Source organism: Pezoporus wallicus, unplaced genomic scaffold (assembly GCF_028554395.1).
Source record: "Pezoporus wallicus isolate ANWC-B61680 ecotype Strahan unplaced genomic scaffold, APGP_CSIRO_Pwel_v1 contig_4131, whole genome shotgun sequence".
Classification (NCBI taxonomy): domain Eukaryota; kingdom Metazoa; phylum Chordata; class Aves; order Psittaciformes; family Psittacidae; genus Pezoporus; species Pezoporus wallicus.
The window spans coordinates 6481729-6503513 of NW_026641950.1; the positions used below are offsets into that span (position 1 = coordinate 6481729).

Sequence of the window (21785 nt, forward strand, 5' to 3'; positions counted from 1 at the left end):
TTTGTTAAATATGCTGCTTTAAGAAAAATAAAAAGGTATTAGCTATGGTTGAGGACTAGGCAACTTTGAGTACTTCTAGTACTGTGAAATGATACTTTCTGAGTAGAATATTTTCCATGATCGTAGGCATGAAATATTCTAACATTTCAATGATAAACTTAAGTATATTATAAAATTCTGATATGTTATTTTTCTTCTGTAGTGTATAGGAAGTATTTGTAGTTACATTGGTTGTTAATAAAAGTGCTGTTCATAAGGAGGCAGAACTTTATAGATTTGTCTTTTTTAAGAAGTTTTTCAGTTTTTTGATATCTTACTGAGTATAATAATGGATGAATGGTTTAAAGGAAAAGGAATAACAGTAGGTGAAAAGGACAGCAGTGCCTGTGGAAAGCTTTCAATATCTGGAGAATTTGTGAAAGCAGTACCATGATAATAATTGCTCTTTGGTTTGGAGATACCTCTGTGACTTAGACAAGAATCTTGTCATAATTAAGCCACTGGAATCCACTGGAGTAAGGAGGTGGACTGGCCTGAGACTGCATCTGTGTGTCCACAAGGAGACAGGATTATTTGTGACTCTGAAGTTACTCTGCGGACTTGGAAATTAGAAGGATGCATTTCAGAGGGCTTTTTTTCTAGGTCTTCCCCTGTAAATTTTCCTTCTTCATTGGTAGCTTGTCTGTCATCAATCTCTTAATCAGAGAGTTGTTTCATTGTGCCATTTTGCAGGTATTTATGCTGAACAGCAACTGCAGGCATTCTTTCCATTAAAATGAATTTCAATGATGTATAAACAGCTACTAGCTCTTGTTAATTAAACATAAACTGGGCAGTTTTCCCATATATGTAAACTTTAATGTAGCTTGTTCAACAATGTCAAGGGTAGGTTTCTGTAAAGAATTTATTGAGAAGTAATAACGCTTGAAGTTCTGCTATCCAACATTTAAAAGCACCTGATTAGCAAGTGAAATTCAGCTATCTTTTGCATAGGTTGAAGCAGTTTTACAGGAGTGTTTTTAAGTGGGTTTGTACAGGGCACATGTACCAGCTGATGAACAATGATGACCTACCCAGATATTCTTCTTTTCAGAGAAAGTGACTGATACTTTTTTTCCCTGTGTGTCTGAATGGTGCTTGAAAACAACATGCTGCTATGATATCTTGTATGAAGAAAGGTTAGAGCAGGAAGCCACCTTCTGAGAGTGTGCAAGGTCCACTGCCTAGAGCCATTGCAGCGACACAGTGTGTGATGGGGATATAGACACTGGCTTTGCTTTAGAGCTTGTGTTGCTTGAGGCCTCAGTTCAGTGTGCCTACACAGCCAACTCATTGCCACTGTTAATGCTAGCAGTTGTAAAAATGGGAGGGTTTGCATCTGTCTTTTAAAATATGATGATGGATGATTTGTGTATGAGGATAGTCCATAATCCTGTCACCCTTCCTTATTGTTCTGAACAGAGAGAGCAAAATGACATCTGAACCTACAGTCTCTTTGCATAGAAGAACCAGAGTTTTTTGTTTAGGACTGGTTATACCACATGGACAGCAAAATGTGTAGCAGGGCATAGGAGATAGGAAGCTTCCTGTGTGTCCTTGAGTTCACTCAAGAGCTGGAACCAGTGCAGCTTCTGATAAGGTTATTCCATAAAGCACTCCAAGATTATCGGAAGGTTTGCACTGTATCATAAAAGAAAAAAAAAACCTCCACAGGTAGAATATAGCATGCAGAAGCAGTTTTCCAGCTCCTCCCATCACAGCGTGTAAGTGACACAGTTATAGTTAACTTTGGATTATCTATCACTGTGAAACAGAATGGGAGTGTTTGTTATACATTTGAGCAGCTTTTTCACTAGTTTTGCATTCAATGATGAGGTTCTCAGAACCAATACTAGACATGGAAATGGCAAACTACAGTGAAGTTTTAGATCCGACATATACGGCACTGGAGTTTGAAACTATGCAGATCCTCTATAACAGCAGTGGTGAGTTTTGCTTTGTGATGCAAAATCAAGCCAGTTAACAGAAAAAGTGTTCAGTAATGCTATATGGTGTTAGCTAAATGTTTTATTAAGAAACCATTTGGGGGTTGTTTTTAAACTACAGACCTGTTCCTTTAGACTTCATCACTAATTTTAAGTTAATAACATTATAATTCTTTAACATTAAGGAAAATAAGAGAGGGGTTTTGTAGTAAAGTAACTGAACTGTAGTGTCACCAGTCAGTTAATCAAAGGAAGAAGATGTTGTATTCAGCAGTTGTTCTATTTACTGTAAGACAAATGAATAACTAGTATTGACAGTTTGGACACGAAAGTGTATTTCATATATAACATTTGGAAGGACTCACAAAATTATCCAGGGACTTGTGAAAAAAATTAGCCACTGTTTCTTGATACCTAGTTTTTAATTGTCGGACTAATTTTTTATCTATTTAAATGTTAAACTAGTCTTTCTAAATATGTGCATATGAACTAGTGTTTTCTTTTTTTTTTAAAGAAAACCAAACCAAACAAACCCACACTGGCTTTCTAAAGGCTAACGTTTAGCTGAGAAAATCTATATGCATTTGGCTAATGTAACAGTTTAACTTTAGGTGGAATCTGTAATGCAATACATTTTTGAGAAATTGCATCAGTAAGTTAGGCTTGAAATCGGAAGCACACCATTTCATCCTGCCATTGAGTATTAACCAACAACAAAAAAAGAAATACCAGTCTACTAAAGTGAAGAAAAGTATCAGGAAAATTAAGCTACTCTAAAATGGCTTTCCAAATCTTCTAACATACTTAAAAATTGTTTTATTGTATCATAAAGTATAACTCATAGACCTACTGTAATAGGTATTTTTTAAAGGCAGAGCAAATATTTATTGATTTTGAGGAAAAATATTTAGCTTCTGCGTTTCCACATATTACTGCCTAAATTAGAACCTAAGTAAGTTCTAAGTTGTTTTTATTGTTGGGCTTGAAGTTTTATCTGAATTTCTGATGTCACTTTAGAGCAAGCTTAGTAAACAGAAAGATAGGTTTGATTATTGATTCAGGAAGAGAAAACAGACCTTTATGCCTGAAGTGATTCCGAAGCTGTCGACAATGATTATGCAACTTTTAGATGATTTCTCTGCTTTTGGTTCTAATATGGATGAATTCAATGGTCATTTGTTTGGGTTTTTTTGCTGACTAGATCTGTTAATGGTACATAAAATGTGAAAGCAGATTAGGGAGGTTATGCTGTTTTACATCAGATGTTGGTGATTATTCACTGTAAGTGAATACTTTATTTATTAGTTATTAGGTATAGCCTTTTCCTGTTTAGAGTTTCCTTTTGAGTTTACCTTAAGTATTTTCTTATAGAATTATACAGACATTGTCTTGCAGTTGCAGTGCTAATCTGGAACTGAAAGCTGTCTCTTATGAACTTTCCTTTGTGTCTTTTTTAGCTACCTAAATTAATTACTAACATTCAGAGAAGTTTAAAAAGCTACATTCAGACAGATTATGCAGTGCTGTTGAAGTCAAAGAATTTTGAAAAATCATGTGAATTTCCCAAATGTTTTGTTTTGAATAATGCCAAAAAGGAGAAACATATCCTAACACATACACCCAACTTACATTGTTATGAAATATTTCACCATTAAATTTACATATTGTATTTTTAATTATTCTGCTGTATCATTATGAATCGAAATTTCAAAACTCCAAAAGAAAGGGTTTATATTGTTCTAGCTAAAGTAATTCTCTAATCCATTTTTAAAATTAATTTTCTAGTCATGACAAAATATAGGTTTAAAATAAAATATTTACAGAACTGAATTCTTACCTTTTTCATTTGTATTTAGTCAATATTGAATATAATTCCTACCAATTATGTTTTTGTAAAATAGAAAAAAATTGTGTTTTCTCCTCTCTTTGTCTAAAGAATTCTGTTTAAATTATAAGGTTTTTGGGACACAATGAACATTTTATAATATATTTGCATAATAATATATTTCAGTTGGATGTAGTACTTTTTGAATAATAGTATGTATCAGTGTGAACAGTTTTATTTTTTGAGCTGTCCACTGTTCCTGAACTCATGTACTTGACTTTTGAATGCATGTTTGAGTAACTAATTAACATGGCACTCTTTCCTCTCACTGACAGAAAAATTGCAAATATTTAGGGCATGATACAAACAGCTTTTCTTTTGTAAAACCAGAAGCATAACAGTAAAAGCTATTTTGTAATTATTTCCTTGAACAAATCAGTTCAGCAGTGTGACTCAAAGGAGAATAGATATGTCTGGTTTGATTTCAGGTGAATTTCTTCAGTACTGTTTACAATATTCAGTGACTAACTGTTAATCACATAGCTAATATTCTTTTATGCAAGTAAAGTCTGCACCAATGTTCCTTTGGAAAATTTGTACAAGGAAATAACGCTTAGTTGTCTTAACATGCAATCTTTGTTCATCAAGTATTGTGCCAAAAAAAGTCTTGTCTTTTTTTTTTGTTTGTTTATTTGCTGTCATGACTGTCCCTGCCCATTGCAGTGATGTTGGAACTAGATGATCTTAAGATCCTTTTTAACCCTACCTATTCTATGATTCTATGTGCTTTTGTATGATAGTTGCCAGTTATTGCCAGCTCCTATAAGAACCGATGCAAGAGATCTTTGCCAGCTAACTAGCTAACACTGCTTTGTGCCAAAGTTCCTCTTCATGTTAGCAAAGAACATATATGCATGCAGAGTTACACTTTAACCCCTTTCATTTGGAAAGAGATCAAGAAAATTACTTGCTATTTTGAACTTCATAAACTCTGTTAACATCTCTGTAACTCTGAAAGTGTTGATCTGGACAGGAACCAGATGTAATCATATATAATGTGTTATATAAATAATAAGCAGCAATTAGAAAAGGCAAAAAAAAAGCGCCTCCATTTAAGTACAAATTTTCATAGGGTGGTTGTTGAAAGTACTTTCCATAACTACATATGTTGCTCTTACCTCCCTCAGACAGTTCAGGAGACACTGTCAACATGAATGCCACTGACAATGGGGTCAGTAGTCTCTGCGCAATATGTGGAGACCGAGCGACTGGAAAACATTATGGTGCTTCAAGCTGTGATGGATGCAAGGGGTTCTTTAGGCGCAGTATACGGAAAAATCATGTCTATACATGCAGGTAATTCAAAAGTTCATCTAGAGACACTAAATTAATGAATTTAAGCAAATATTACTTTCAGACTTCTCAGAACTATGTCAGGGTATTTTCATTAATTCCTCATTGAATTCTAACCAGCATTTTTGATGAACATGTGTTTTATGGTATATTCTTATGATCTTATAATGGGAAAAAAATGTCTTTTATTCAAGACAATATTACACATTCCAGATGTCTGTTGAGATGGCCCCCCTGTCAGTCTGAATGGCTATCTGCTAATTTCTGGGTGTCTGGCTGCCCAAATTATCACACTACAGGTCTGTGCACTATGTCTGACAAATTGCTCTGTTCATGCACAAGTCCATAATATATCAGTTTTAAGCTGTCCACAAAATATACAGACACCTCTGAGAGTTCAGAAAATCACTATAGGAGAAAACTTTTTGTAAGAATTACTTGTAACTAGAAATGTTGTTTGCCACACTTTTCCTTCATTGTTTAATATTAGCATTAGTTTAATACTTCCTGTTTAGGCTAGGGTTCTTCCATGCCAGCCATGCTTGGCATCTTCTTTGATGGTCCTTTCTTTTTTCGATTTGTAGTTTCTCCTCCCTTTTTCCACCACCACCATTTGATGCAGCCAGTTACTGACACATCTCACAAATAAGCTGAAGTGTAAATAATGCACATATGTAACTCCAAAATCTTCCATGCTTTCCCATTCCAATGCATATAAGTGTCTATACATATATGTATATTCCTTCAAACAAAGCAGATATGAAATATCCCTCAAAAATAATTAATAAAAAAAATAAAAACAACAGAAGAAGAAAGTTGTTTTTGTAGACATTTTTATGATAGGCGAGACTAGTTAGTTTTTCCTCTTCATAATCAGGATGCTGCTTTATTAATGCTTTATACGTTTACCTCTTTTTGTCTCTGATAGATTTAACCGGCAATGTATTGTTGACAAGGACAAAAGGAATCAATGCAGATATTGTCGTTTAAAAAAGTGTTTTCGAGCAGGAATGAAAAAAGAAGGTAATGGAGTAATTTATTATTTGATATAAAAAGAGAAATAACCTGAATTAGTTTTAAAATGAAATAGAAATTCTAAAAAACTCCAGCAAAAAATTCAGTGGAAAGTCTGCTATAATGACTTCATGATGGAAAAATGCTCTTGTATTGAGGTGAAATATGCATCATCTAATTTTCACCACTGAGCATTAGCAAATATATGGGTTTAAAATGAATTTGCAGCTGTTTAACCTGTGAATCCTGGCACCAAGATTCATTGATTTCTAAGTGGTGAGCCATCTCCTGGAAAAGTTCAAAGTGTGAGATTTTAATTTTTACCAGATTTGAATCATAAAAATCTGTGTCTGGGATTTTGCTTCTACCGAGTTGAAGTAATGCAAATTTACTGGTTATTCCCTTAAATTTAAATGTTTGAAGCAATTAAAGCCAGGGGAAGCAAAAAAGTGGTGGTGAGAACAGTAGGGGCAGCTGACAGTGAATTATCCACATTAATTAAAAATTTTTATGATCTCACTAGGACTTAATATGGGAAGATTGTTACTTGCCAATGTCACAGTGATCCTTCTGTCAAAGTAGAAGAACCAGTTGACCACAGGAGCAGAGCAATAGGGAAAGAAAGGCAGTAGGAGTATCAGAGGATTTTTGTATCAGGTTGTTGGGTCTGTTGCTTCAGTGGCAATTACGATATAGAGTCAAAAGACGTCCTGATCTGGTTCAAATAAGCACTCAAAAATGGTTCATCCCGAAATTTGCTACCTGTTTGGCGCATGGTGTATCTGCCTGAAGGCCAGTCTGCGATGTGAGTGTGCAGTTCTCGTGTGCTGTAACTAGTCTATAATATTTTTTTGTCTATACATAGCTTCCCTAAGTAAAAGGAAGCTGTTTCTTAATGCTCTTTTATATTGATACTATAGCACTGCTTTGCTAGTGATCAAGTTTTGGTGTGAGGTAAAATGTATTTTCTCCTTGCAGCTGGATGAGGATAGTTTAAACAGTGTTACGCTGCCTATGCATGAAATGCATTTGCTAATGCTTGTGAATCTCTTGAATACAGTTTAGCCTTTTGGAATTTGGTCCATTAAAACCAGTAACATATTGTATTATCAATCTGAAATGAAGAAAAGGGGAAACCTGTGTGTCCACAGCAGCTTTAAGAGTTTTGCAAAATGCAAAGCGTCAGAGACTTTCAAGCCCCAGGATTAAAGAATAGTTTAGCTCAGAAGGGACATCCGGAAGTAATTTACTCTAGCCCCCATTTAAGTCTAACTTCTAGATTCAAGCAAGTAGGTTGGGACCCTGTCCAGCGAGATTTATGCCCTCATTTGAGAGGAGACATTCCACAACTTCTCCCAGCAACTTTTTCCAGTGCTTGACCACCCTTTTTTCCTTGTGATTAGAATGTGTTTTACTGCAATTAGGGTAGTGCGCATTGCCTCTGTTTCTTTCACTGTGCATCTAAGAAGAACCTCTCCTCTCAAACGGCCCCATTTCCTGTAAACTACAGAAATTAAGACTCCCTGCCTCTTGTCTTGGTCCTTGCTTTTCTATATAAGCAAAGATGCTTCTCTCTTGTGTACCTTGTGAGTTACATCTCCATAGCCCTCAGCTGGACACTGCTCACTTTCCCCATGTCCTGGGGAGCCCAAAACCAGAGAAATAATCACTGATATTAACTGACATTGCCATAAGGCATGTTGCTGACTCTTGTTTATGAAGTGAAGATGTATCCTGCACAAAACTTTTAACCTAATATACTCCACACAGCCTCCTCTGGTCTCACTACCTATATAAATTTAGTTTTTCATTCCATCCAAGCCATGTTTATTTAAGGCTTCCCAGTGCTAAAATAATTTAAAACACTGAACTGTAAATTTTACTGCTTGTGTGTTGTTATATACCTCTCCACACCATCAGTGGATGTCTCATAGTGTAAGTGTAGCAGAGTCTTTATGGTAGTTTCTCAGCTTGTTTCTAGCAAATGGGTTTCTTCAGGACAAAGGTGAGAAAAGCTTTAGCTATGCAAGCCCCTTTTGAGCAAATATCCCCCCTTCCTCATGGAGTCTCTGTTTAAGGCAATTTTAGCCTGAACTGACAAAAAAGCTTTAGCAAGACAGACAATGCAGTCTAATAATCCAAAATTATACATATGCGGGAGAAAACAAGCATTTCCCTATGATTCTTAAAGTGCTCCAGCACTTTACCAGTGATTGTCAGAGGAGCTGACTATTTTTTCTAATGCTAATCAGGCCCAAACTTATTTTAATTACCTATGTAGTACTTAAGCTGCTGAAACTCAGTGAATAGGGTTTTCTTCCATTCTTTTGAAAAAGGTTATATTTTTTGTTTTCTGTCTTCATGAACATTTACTGCTTTGTGTTTATCACTGCACAACATTTCTTACTGTGACCTCAATAAAAGGCACATCAATGAGTGTCCTTGGCAAAAACTTAGTACACCTCTGGAATAAACTATGTGCATTGTTGGGATAAACCCTGAAAACTATTAAGTGAATAGATTTTTTTCTTTCGTTTTTATTGAAGCTTTTGGTACTGCTCCTAAATTCTGTAATGCAGATTGTTTCTCACAAAATAGCAAACATCTTTGGAAATAAAGCTGCTGCTCTTAAAAGATCATGAGATTCCTTGTGCAATAAAAAGATTTGATCATCGCAATTCTTTTTTTTTTTTTTTCTTTTCTCCTTGGCCTAAACTTGGACTTGATCTAGATTTTTAAAAAATCTGATCGATACTTTAATTTTTTAATTCTTCCTTCAGTACAAAAGTTGGCCTTGTTGCGTCATAAGCCCTGTGTGTGCTGCTAAAGGATTCCTTATCCAAAGCCCTTTCAACTGCATTGTTTTTTGGACCCCACGAGACAAAACTTATTGGCCTGAAACTTTTTTGGTGCCTTTTTTTTCATTTATTTGGTTTTATTATTTAGTTAATCTTCTGTAAACTGGTTAAGAATGTAGTGTCACTGAGGAGGAGGATGAGATTTATGTTTGAAAATTATCTTACTAATGGCTTAGTTTCATGATTCATTCGTGTTTCAGGGGTTCTCACAGGAGAGCAGGATTAGAGCTTTCAGACTTCATGATACATAGGATAGAATCATAGAATAGTTAGGGCTGGAAACAACCTTAAGATCATCAACTTCCAACCCCACTACCATGGGCAGGGACACCTCAGACTAAACCATATCACTCAAGGCTCTGTCCAACCGGGCCTTGAACACTGCCAGGGATGGGGCATTCACAACTTCTTTGGGAAACCCATTCCAGTGCCTCACCACCCTTACAGCAAAGGACTTCTTCCTTATATCCAATCTAAACTTCCCCTCTTTAAGTTTTAACTTGTTACCCCTTGTCCTACCAGTACAGTCCCTAATGAGGAGTCTCTCCCCAGCATCCCTATAGGCCCCCTTCAGATACTGGAAGGCTGCTATGAGGTCTCCATGCAGCCTTCTCTTCTCCAGGCTGAACAGCCTCAGCTTTCTCAGCCTGTCTTCATACGGGAGGTGCGCCAGTCCCCTGATCATCCTCGTGGCCCTCCTCTGGACTTGTTCCAACAGTTCCATGTCCTTTTAATGTTGAGGATACCAGAACTGTACACAATACTCCAGGTGAGGTCTCACGAGAGCAGAGTAGAGGGGCAGGATCACCTCCTTCGACCTGCTGGTCACGCTCCTTTTGATGCAGCCCAGGATATGGTTGGCTTTCTGGGCTGCAAGCGCGCACTGCCGGCTCATGTTAACCAACACCCCCAAGTCTTTCTCCGTAGGGCTGCTCTGAATTTGGTGTCATCGGCAGACTTGCTGAGGGTGCACTCAATCCCACTGTCCATGTCACTGGCAAAGATGTTAAACAAGACCAGTCCCAACACTGATCCCTGAGGGACACCACTCATTACTGGTCTCCAACTGGACATTGAGCCATTGACCACAACTCCTTGCATGCGGCCATCCAGCCAGTTTTTTATCTACTGAGTGGTCCATCCATCAAATTGATGTCTCTCCAATTTAGAGACAAGGATGTTGTGTGGGACAGTGTTGAACACTTTGCACAAGTCCAGGTAAATGACATCAACTGCTCTATCCCTGTCCATCAGTTCTGTAGCCCCACCATAGAAGGCCGCCAAATTGGTCAGTCAAGACTTCCCCTTAGTGAAGCCATGCTGGCTGTCACCAAGCACCTTGTTGTTTTTCGTTTACCTTAGCATGCTTTACACTAGAATCTTCTCCAAGATTTTGCCAGGCACAGAGGTGAAATTGACTGGTCTGTAGTTCCCTGGGTCATCCATTTTCCCCTTCTTGAAGATGGGGGTTATATTACCCTTTTCCCAGTCATCGGGAATTTCATCTGACTGCCATGATTTCTCAAATATGATGGACATACCTCAGTCCAGTCCTCTGACTGAGACATTTTGTCAGTGGTGTCGGTGTACAACTTGACCTGTTGAGCAGGTCAAATTGTTTAAAATAAAAAAAATGTTTAAAATAACAAAACTGACAGCATGTGTTCAAGTTCAAAGGAAGAAAGAGGTTTTTCTATAATACAGCTGGTCACGAAAGTTCTGATAATTCAATATCTATTTACAATTAGTTATACATAGTTTGTATAGACCAACTGGCCAGATAAAGACCATAATCTTGTATTCTCACCCTTCCTCATTACTTAGAGCTAAACAAAGGGGTTTCTTGAATGTCACACCTTTCAATTCTTATAGTTATTTAGTAAAATTATGAAATTATATTGTGTGTCAATGTCTAAAAGTCAATAAATGAGATGATTATTCTTTTCCAGCTGTACAAAATGAACGGGACAGGATAAGTACAAGAAGAAACACTTTTGATGGCTGCAACATCCCCTCTATTAGCACACTGTCACAAGCTGAGACACTCTCCCGTCAGGTACTGAGATCAAATTGTTTAATGACTTTATGTTTAAATGTTTAAATGTTTATGTTTAAATGTTTAAAGATCATTTTTTGGAAAGTTAAGTACTTTTCACTTTCTTACTGTCTTAAATGTAATCATTAAAACTACTTATTTTCTACTTCCAAGATGTATCCAGCTTTCTCTTCCCAATGAAAGAATCGGTAATAGAATACGTTCTTAAAGTCAGTAAGAAAAAAGTTCTACTTTGTCGAGGACAATATGTCCTAGGCACCTTTCTTAATAAAGCTTTATGGTTCTTACTGCTTTTAAATCACTTGCTGTCTCAGGCAGCTGGTGGCATCTAGCTATCCTTGAGGCTGGCTTTCCCATAAAACATTAGGGAAAAAATTGTCCAAATCCATTACATTCCAAGGGGTGTGGACACTCACTTCCTTAGATTCTTTTGAAAATCCCATTTTTAATATCCTTAGACATGATAAATATTTCAAACAGAAGTGCTCCAACTGCAAAGTCTATTCACATCTCACTTTTAAATTTTATCTCATCTGAACTTAATTACTTAATTTTCTTTTTCTTTTCTTTTTTTTTTTTTTTTCCCTGTCCAATCAATTGCTGAATGGAACAGTCTCCAGTCCTTTTCTGCGCCTCAGATAAGTCATGGTCATTGATTCTGCATTCTTGCACCTCTTACTTACTTACATAGAATTTAACTGCCACCTTTACGATTTCATGCTGACTGATTTATACATCCCCAAATGTTTTATAATCTCATCCTTTATCAGCATCTTGCTTAGGGTGGAACTGTCTGTAAAGAATTGATGCAGGAATTACTGGGTGATAGTCTTTGGCACATATTTCATGTCTGGGCAGACTAGGTGAATGTAATGGATCTTCCTACCTTCATACCTATGAAATCTGAAAAATATACTTATCTTTGCCTCCTTAGTAATTCTTTGAACTTGCTTATTGTGCTTGTTTGAGTTAGTCCTTAATCATGTCCAACTGGTATATCCAATACAGGAATAAAAGCTGTCTTAAACAGAATCACATCCTCAGCTCTTGCTGCCACCAAGTTCTTTTCAGATGGTATATTCGTGGCCTAAAACATCATCTTGCGTATGCACACAAGATTATTCTACTTATTATTATTTGGTATATTGTAGTGGGAGAGAATAGTTCCTACTATGCCAAGCATATACAAAGATACACTCTTTGTATATGGCCTTAAAGACCAAGAGGTTACATTAGCATGATGGAAAAGTAAAGACTTTAGATCCTCGTTTTATTCTTGATCAGATCAGTCTGTAGGATGAGTTCAGTCCTGAGGAGAGACTTGGAAGGTGTAGTAGTGTCACAAATCAGCTGTGAAATGAGGAAGAAGGTGGCATTCATCCCTTTTAAAAAAAATCATCTTGAAATTAGGAAAATGAATTATTTTGTCTCTGAAGATCCCTTCTAGGGGGAACATATCTGACTATAAATTTTCTTGTTCAGACCCAGGATTTTCTAGGATTATGTGAATATGAGAGAGGCACGCTGGACTCTTGTAGGAGTAAAAGCATGTGTGTCTGTTGGCTCTCAGGACAATAGGGATATAGTGTTACATCATCATGTTCATCAGGTCATTAATGGGTACAAGTTGCACCAGGAGACATTTCATCTTCATGTAAGAAAAAAATTTTCTGCAGTGAGAACAATCAAACACTAGAACAACCTTTCCAGGGACGTGGTGAAGTCTCCATTACTGGAGATTTTCAGGATGTGATTGGACAGGGTGCTAGATAATCTCATATAGGCTTCTCTTACAAAAAAAGCTTCAATGAGGTGATGTTTTGAGGTCCCTTCCAACCTGGGCTAGTTCATGATTCTATGAAATCAGAGACTCCAGTGTTGCACCCCTGAAATGACAAGGAGGTTAAAGCAATAGAGAAATAGAAAAAGAAATCTATAGCTTCATATTCTTGTAAGGAGATGCAACCCTAGGAGTTCATAATGTTCTCCATGGGAGTCATCACATGAATCCCTAGCAGCTCACTAAGCAATTTCAGCAGATTCTATAGTTTGTTCTATAGCATGCAATTTATAAAGATGCATAGCTTTGGTTAAAAGATATTAAATGAAGGACAATGTATTAAGTTCATGATTTACTAAGTGTAACAGCTAAGCGATCTGCCTGTTTTGCTTCTTGAATTAATTTCTAGTTGGTGCATGGTGGTATCTTTTTCTGGTAGATCAGAATGCCTCTTGCTATCAGAGCTCTTCTTTGTGTAAGTACTTGTACTCTTCTGGAAATTTATGAAATATGTTGGATTTCTTTACTGTCTTTCTGTACTGATGGTTTTCTAGACTGAATCATTCTGGTAGCTCTCACCTGAATGACACTTAGTATTTTCAATTGCTGTTTCAATCTGTGGAACACACCAGAAATGGGCTCATGGTTACATCAAGGATTTCACGAATGTGCTGTCTACAAAAAGACAATACCTCTCACCTTTTCCCTACATGACAGCCTTTGAATTTTGTGTCTGAGGATTTTTTCACTGGCCTAGCTGCTGTATTTCCCTGAGAACTAGTGTTCAGCTGGTTAGCTGCCATTGATATCTAAGCTGTTTTCAGTGTTTTAGACTACTAAATTATGTAGGAAGCAATGAGCTTTAGCTCAAGAAGTACAACTCCATTTGAACACTGAAGGATAATGGTGTTTCACCACAAATCCCACTGGGAGATTTAATATGGATCTGTGAATTAAGGGGATTTGGTAGGAGGCAACCCAAGTAGCACCCACAATCCTGGAATTTTCTTTGTCTTCTTTTCCTTTTTCTTTTTTCTTTTTCATTTTTTATCTTTTTTGGTTTATATTCCTTTTTCTTTTTTTTTTCTTTTTTCTTTTTTGTTTTCTTTTTTTCTTCTTTTTCTTTTTCTTGCTTTTTCTTCTTTTTTTTTCTTCCTCATCTTTGTCTTCTTCTGGTATCTTTTTCTTTTTTATCCTGGTATGATAGCAGATATAAACTTTTACCTTTATTCTCAAACTTGGTTTTATCTTAAGTTGTCTTTCCTGCCTGACTGAAAATACAAGCTCAGTTTTGTTCATTTCCTTGCAAAGACATTAAGAATTTCAGGATTTGGCTCAGTGATTATGTGAAAGTGCCTCAGCTTCAGGCCCAGAAAGATACTGCTCTCTTCTTATTTCACAGAACACTGTTCACTGCAGGTGGTCTAATGCACACTCATATCCTTTACATTTAGTCTGAAATGTTCTCAGGCCTCTGCCTATACTGTTGCTTTATCATTACAAACCATTCTCCTCCAGGCACTAAAATCCCCCTGTTTTACCTTCTAAACTTAATGATACTTACCTTTTCACTAGAAGAACATGATACCCCTTTGTCTCTTTCTTTCTTTGCCCTTAATGTTGCTGCATGGACCTATGAGCTCTTTCTTTTTTTTTTTTTTCTGAAGTAAATATCAACCATTTCAAAGGAATAAAAAAACCCCACCTTCCCCGTACAAATAGTAAGGACTTTGGCATACTTTAAAATAGTATTTTTGAATGAGAAGATATTATGATATGAATAGTGTAATTTTTAATATATTGTAATACACACTGGTAATAGAAGTGAAATTGTATAATTTACATGCAGACAAATAGACTATATGGTCAAGGAACTTCTCAAGGGTATGCATGATTACTGCTGTGATTTTTTCTTAAATATGCTCTTAACCAGTGAAAATGCAATTATATGAAATTTAACATTGTAAATTTTTTTCCTCTCACTATGGCTAGATCTCAATCTCCAGTCCCGGTGCTAGCACTGATATAAATGTTAAGAAAATTGCTGGTATTAGTGATGTCTGTGAATCTATGAAGCAACAACTTTTGGTCCTGGTGGAATGGGCTAAATATATTCCAGGCTTCTGTGAATTACCACTGGATGACCAGGTATAAGAAGAGACCAAAGAGAGAACTTTAATTATTGTTCTGTTATTTCTGTGATATTTAAACATTATGATTACACACTCATTTTTTTGTCTGATCAAATAGAGATGCATGGTAAACCCACCATCTTAATTTTTTTTTTTAAGTTTTAAAATGGCAACACCACAAAATATTAAGAAAAAACCCAGATGAAGTTTATGTGGGTCCATCACATTAAGAAAAGCAGAAAAACAGTATGTCTTTCAGTGTTTTGCATTTTTTGTATTCTTTTGGAGGCACAGATAGCAACATGCATGCAAAAATCAAAAAAAAACCAACCCAAACTTATAAAAGAAGACATGCTTTGCATGCTTTGCATGCTTTGCAAAGTGTTTATGTCCACCTTTCATTGTAATATGGCTTAAGACAGCATGTAATTTAGTTTGAAGTAGATCTTCTCTATTTGCAAAGTATAAAAGTCATTAGAATCTCAAACACATGCCAATCATACTGATATCAATAGAAAATAATATTTCATATATGTTGTATATAATGACTACAGAAGAAAAAAGCATCAAACCTTGAAAATTCTTAAGAGTTTTTATGACAGGTCTCATCTATCATCTCATCTCTAACGTATCCTAATATAACACAGGGCTTCAGAGTAAGTTGTGCTTGCACACTCAGAACCAGTGTTTTCATGTTGCGGTTCTCTCACCAGCTGCCTGGGCAGGAGGTTAATTCATGGTTCAGGATCTCTTGATTCCAGTCCACCAAAATCTGATTCAGCTTGAAAACATCTCTTTGAAGTGAAATAGTCTCATTTCTCTTTTTGCCCTTTCAGTCTCTTGAACAAAATCCTGAAAGGAAGTTTAGGTTATCCTTGTGTTTGAGACTCAAACTGAGTCATTCCTCATGTACTTTTCCTCAGGAATATGAAGGTGTTTCAGGCCACAGGAGACCCACCATAATATGAGCTTAGTGTTCTCAAGGGCAACAAAGGCAAGCAAAAATATTGCTGGTTTTATTGTTAAGATGCCATGAAGGAAAAGAGAAGGGATCAGACCTCATTAAAAAGTTCCTGTCTGTATTTAAATTAAAAACAAATAAACAGCAAACAAATAAGCAACAGCTTTGAAAGAGAGGCTGAAAACACCTGTGCAGTGCTTGGAGAGCACTGAGAAGTACTGCTGAACCTTACATACCTTGGAAGTGTAGTCACAGAGGTATTGGGAGTTAAAACAAATTACGCTTCTTCATTTGTGATAGCCTCTTTCTAAGGGTCATTGTGCATTTAGTTATAAAATAACTAAACATCTGGTTTGAAAAAATTATTCCTGATCTGGGAATCAGCCTGAGTTACAAACCATAGACCAGGCCAGCTCAGATAAGTTAATTCTACTGAGAGCCTGAAAAGTCTTTAACACATTAAGTACTCCTAGATGCTGTGTGCCTTTACATCACTCATAAAGTATTGGCTTGGATTCAGAAGAAAAAAATTACTTGCCAAGAGAAGAGTTCATTGAGGAAACAGAGACCAGTGCTGAAGTTTCACAGAGGCATTAAAAACAGAGGAAAGTAAATAGGTGACAAAGAGTAAACTAATGACGACATTTTTAAGTAAGTGCCTTCCTTGTATGAATCAGGTTTCTTCTTTGCTGACAGTAGTGGATGTTTTAGCGTATCTGTCTTTGCTGGAGAAAAAGCTCTTTTAAGTGCTGCATAATTTTTTTATTCAAGGTGAGAAAAATGAAACATATAGTTTCATTACTATATATATCTATATATATCTATATCTATACATATCTATACATATATACATATATAGATACTGTCAAATTTACTGTAACGGTTCATTCAAGCCCATCAGAGTCTTTAGTGTCAACTTAAAATTCCAGAGAAAATTTTGTTAAGGGAATAATCATTGGGAAATTCACTAGAAAATAAATACAAGCATTGTATTGAGAAGTATTTTGCAGAGCTGTAGGTTTAAAATATAGACCAAATGCTACAAGTGACAGAGGCTGACAATTTAATTATAGTGTGCAACAATACAGAGAATCACAGAACAGTTTGGGTGAAAAGGGATCTTAAAGGTCATCTAGTTCCAACCCCTCTGCCATGGTCAAGGACAACTTCCATTAGACCAGGTTGCTTAAAGCTCAGTGTTAGGGTTTTTATGTTCACTTACAATTTACATCAGAATCTTAACAGTCTTAAACATATACCTGCAGCTTAATATGCTTACGATAATAGGCATCCTTATTTCTTTTGCCCTTGTTGGAATTTACTGCTTTATCATCTAATGAGTCTCCTGTTCTTTCCTTGAGGTTGCCTTGCTAAGAGCACATGCTGGGGAGCACCTGTTGCTTGGGGCAGCAAAACGGTCCATGGCATATAAGGACATTTTACTTTTAGGTAAATATTGGGTTTTGTTTTAATTAATAATGATTATGTTATAGTACATTAGCAACCATGTAATCACTTAAAGTGGAACAGCTGTTCTGGCACAATCAAAGCAATGCATTCTGTGAATGCTAAATAGCTATTAATGACATAATGTCACATGCCTCATTCCAGCTAAAGCAGGTGGATAGTTTCCTGTGAGTTACTATGTCTAAAGGTTTATTGGATACCAGAAACCATAATTTAAGGGAGTTCATGCCAAATTGTCTCCTTACATTATTATCTTTTCTGCATCTTTGTCCCATAAAATACGCCACAGTACAAATCAAAACAACCAATGAACCTGCCAAACAACATAAAACACCTTTGCTTAAGAGAGGAGCAGCCAACCTGTGGTGATGTATTAATTTCAGTCTTCATAAAAGCCATTTATCTGGAGCATTCTCAAGAGCCCTTCAGACATAGTCAGAGAAACCCTACAAGCTAGAAAAAATTGGATAGCCTGTTCCTTGCAACTCGTTTTTCCAAGAGCCCTCTCACTTCTGCCATGACAATTGCCATGTGGCCATCATGCAAACAGCACGCCTGCTGTCCCCTGCCATGTGGGAGATGGGTGCATCCATGACATGGTGAGGAGTCATGCCTGCATATTCTTGGTCACTTGAAATGGCTCGATCACTGAATTATTTAAAGAGACTATGGCTATTAGGGAAGTGGACATCATCACATGGTGGAAACGTCTTCCCTTCGTTCACACAACAGAGAGTTACAGTAACAGGAAGATGTTTGACTGTGTGCATAGTGACATGATGAGGCATTTGTTAGCATTGCTTGACACAGCACTCTGCCATGCTGAAGTACACCTTCCCAAAAATGGCATCATGAAACATGTGCAGCACCTGGGCTGTTTTGTGAGAAAATGTGTAAGTCTTCTTGGACAGGTTTTTTTATGTGAGGCAAGACTACATGGAATATAGACTCAAACTGCTTTCTTCCTTGATAAAAGGAATTTTTCTGCTATTTTTTCTCCTTCCTCTTTGGGCCTGCCTTCTTATAGCTCTAAATCAGCTTTACTTTATTTTTATTCATATCATAACATTAAAAGGACAAGCAATATCTGGAGATAATACTTTCATCAGCAATCCTTTCAAGTTAAAAACTATACAAATTACTTTCTTGACCTAGTTTTTTTCTCTAGATGCACCTTTACTGACCATAAATACAGGAATTAAATGTTTGTAGTTTTATTGGGATTAGTAAGTAATAAGGGAAATACTGATAACATAATAACTAGAAAATTATAGTCAGTGTCACGAGCATCAGCATTTATACCAAAAGAAGAAACAATTTGGGGCACCAAGGCTAGGTTCTAATACTTAGAGGCAGATATCTGTAAAGCTTACGAGTTACTTTGGCATAGATCTCTTGTTATACAAGCATCAGCTTTTCTTTCAAAAATTGTTTGACGGCTTTTGGAAGCTCTGTGGCTTTCACAGTGTATTCACCTCTTATGTTAGATGATTTCTGGCCAGAAGGTGAATTAAGATGCCATGATTGAGACTTCTCCAAAATGGTAATTTAAAATTAAAAGAGCAGGGCAAATTCATTCTTTACTGAAAATTTTAACGTGCTTTTAAATTTGATTAGGAATTACAGATGCATCTGTTGGCAAAAGAAGCATTTCTGATGCTTCCTCTGGAAGATGACTTCTTTGTCCACTGACAAATCCTGATCATTCAACATTATTTTAATGGAGAAAGGAGAAATTTTAAGATCAGTTTGCCATTATATTTATCTACTATGAAAAGATAAAGGCTGACTTGCTCCATACTTGTGCATTCAAATATGGACATCAGAGCTGTGGACTAATCAGAATCTTTACAAGTTGGTATATTTACATGCACAAATTATTTCTGGGTGACAGCTGTATTTTGCACACATACTCTGTTTACAAAGAACAGGTTTGTATGATACATACTAAAAGAAAAAAATGATTAAGCAAAATGAAATGTATTTTGAAAATGGGCTTCATCTGCTACATTACATTAAAGTCTTTATATCAATCCATGTGTTGGTATTCTTTCTCTTTAAGGCAACAATTACATAATCCATCGCAACAGTACCGAAGTAGAGATCAGCCGAGTGGCAAATCGGATTCTAGATGAATTAGTCCGACCCTTCCAGGAAATTCATATAGATGACAATGAGTATGCTTGCTTGAAAGCGATCGTGTTTTTTGATCCAGGTATCTTTTTGAAAATATGTCTCATAATTATTTTACATGTGATTATATTGAAAGTAGTTTTTGTTGATGTAGCATCTGCTCATGTTACCTATGGATGAAAAAGAATAAAATGAAAAATAGTGAAGTGCTCCTCCCAAATAATAATCTGGCCTGACTTTAAGATTTTGTCATTTTTTTCAGATGCAAAAGGCCTGAGTAATCCAATGAAGATTAAGAACATGAGGTTCCAAGTCCAAATCAGTTTAGAGGATTATATTAATGACCATCAGTATGACTCCCGAGGAAGATTTGGAGAACTTCTGCTTCTACTGCCTACACTCCAGAGCATCACTTGGCAAATGATTGAGCAAATACAACTGGTTAAACTCTTTGGAATTGTTAAAATAGACAGTTTGCTTCAAGAAATGTTACTGGGAGGTAAGCAAACAACTTGTTAAATTCACCACTTTGTACATGTCATATTATATTGAATTTAGCCTACTGGGATGTTGAGGGAATCATGATGTGAGCAAGCACTTCGACCACTGCCTTGCTGGCTGAGCTTTGGGTCATGTAATTGTTAGCTGAAGCCTTCTTGACTTGGCTGCTCATCTTGTTAACTCAGTCTTCCAGCCTCAGATTATGCTGTGCACTTCTCAATCATTGATGGATATCTAGACATTCAATTCTGTAGGTAGAAGGAAGCATCCTTACAAATATTTCAGGAAATCTACTGTTAATACCATCAAAACAGTGCAAATAAACACAGTACTTAATATGGTTGAAGTATTGTTAAATTGTTTAATGAATACCCAGAAGCAGTTATTCAAATTGCCAATCAAAATATTTAGTCTGCAGAAATGTAATTACTGAAGTAAAAGTCTCTGCAATGACATGCTCTTTTGAATTGTTATATGCTCATGTTATTTTTGTAGGTACTTCTAATGATGCCAGTCATCTACATCATCCAATACATCCTCACTTAGCCCAAGATCCATTAACAGGCCAAACTATCCTTATAAGTTCCATGTCTGCTCCTGTACATACGGAACAGATTTGTAAGTAATTGCAAGTTAACCTTCTGTCATAATATTTCACTTCTATATTTAAAAATATTAATTAGAATGATGGCCTGTCAGTGCTCATAGAGTTATTTCATCAACATTCCTGAATTAAAATAATTTCATATTAAAAATGTACGTATATAAACAGTGTTAAGTAAGACATTTTGACCTGAATCTAATCTACTTTTAAAAAATCAGCACCATCCTGATATATCATTGTTTTCACATGCACAATTTTTAATAAACAAAAAATTATGATAATTAAAGTATCCTATTTCCACAGCCTGCCAAATGTAACAGAACTTCATTTCTTTGCAGTGGTATGTATATGTGTATTCCGAGTGGGCCAGAATATAAAACCCTAATTCTTTCTGTATTCTTTTTCAGCAACTCCAGAAACTCCATTACCTTCCCCTCCTCAAGGGTCTGGGCAAGAATATAAAATGTCTGCAAATCAGACTTCAGTTATTGCACCACAATCAATTTTGAAACAAAAACCATTGTGATAATGTTTCTGTTTCTGCCTTACTTGTCCTTCCTTCCTTGTCTGTCCTCCTTCCTTCCTTGTCTGTCCTCCTTCCTTCCTTCCTTCTTCCTCCTGCCCGCCCTCCCTCCCTCCCACCCTTCCTCCCTTCCTCCCTTCCTTCCTTCTTCCTGCCTGCCTGCTTGCCTGCCTGCCTTCCCTTCCTTCCTTCTTCCTGCCTGCCTGCCTTCCTGCCTTCCTATGCACTAGATAAATTGGTAGGACACTTGCACATTTAAAAACTCAGGATTATAAAGGAAGTAATTCCTCAGCAGCCACTACTGTAGGTGTTTTTTAAAACACCTCATGATTTGGAAAGTAATACTCACTGTTCTGACTGCTGCATACAACTTTAACTGTGGACACTGCAGTCTGACAAATATGTATAGAGGTTGATATTATTTTTAGAACTTGTAACTGCACAGATTAGTTTTTTATTTCTTGTTTTAGTTGTCTTAATATTATTGGTTTAGATATGTATATAATATTTTCACTGTGACAGAATTGGTTAATGCTTATTTAGCTGTGAATTGTAGATATTAAGAAGAGGGTTAATCAGGCAAAAATCCAAGA

General features: G+C 36.3%; 1 protein-coding gene across 4 annotated transcripts in view; it reads left to right on the plus strand.

The window, feature by feature from the left end:
• Positions 1–21246, plus strand: part of HNF4G (hepatocyte nuclear factor 4 gamma) — a 62260-nt gene extending 41014 nt beyond the window's left edge. For 3 of the 4 annotated variants that reach the window (XM_057426190.1, XM_057426192.1, XM_057426191.1), the window contains 9 exons: positions 4998–5166; positions 6092–6186; positions 10985–11091; positions 14864–15019; positions 17326–17413; positions 19494–19646; positions 19827–20063; positions 20561–20683; positions 21077–21246. In XM_057426190.1, coding sequence (XP_057282173.1) covers positions 5021–5166; positions 6092–6186; positions 10985–11091; positions 14864–15019; positions 17326–17413; positions 19494–19646; positions 19827–20063; positions 20561–20683; positions 21077–21195 — 1224 coding nt within the window. In that variant the 5' untranslated portion in view covers positions 4998–5020 and the 3' untranslated portion in view covers positions 21196–21246. Of the gene's footprint in view, positions 1–1783; positions 1986–4997; positions 5167–6091; positions 6187–10984; positions 11092–14863; positions 15020–17325; positions 17414–19493; positions 19647–19826; positions 20064–20560; positions 20684–21076 lie in introns of those variants that run through there. The other variant, XM_057426189.1, reaches the window with a different exon arrangement.
• Positions 21247–21785: the final 539 nt, after the last annotated feature.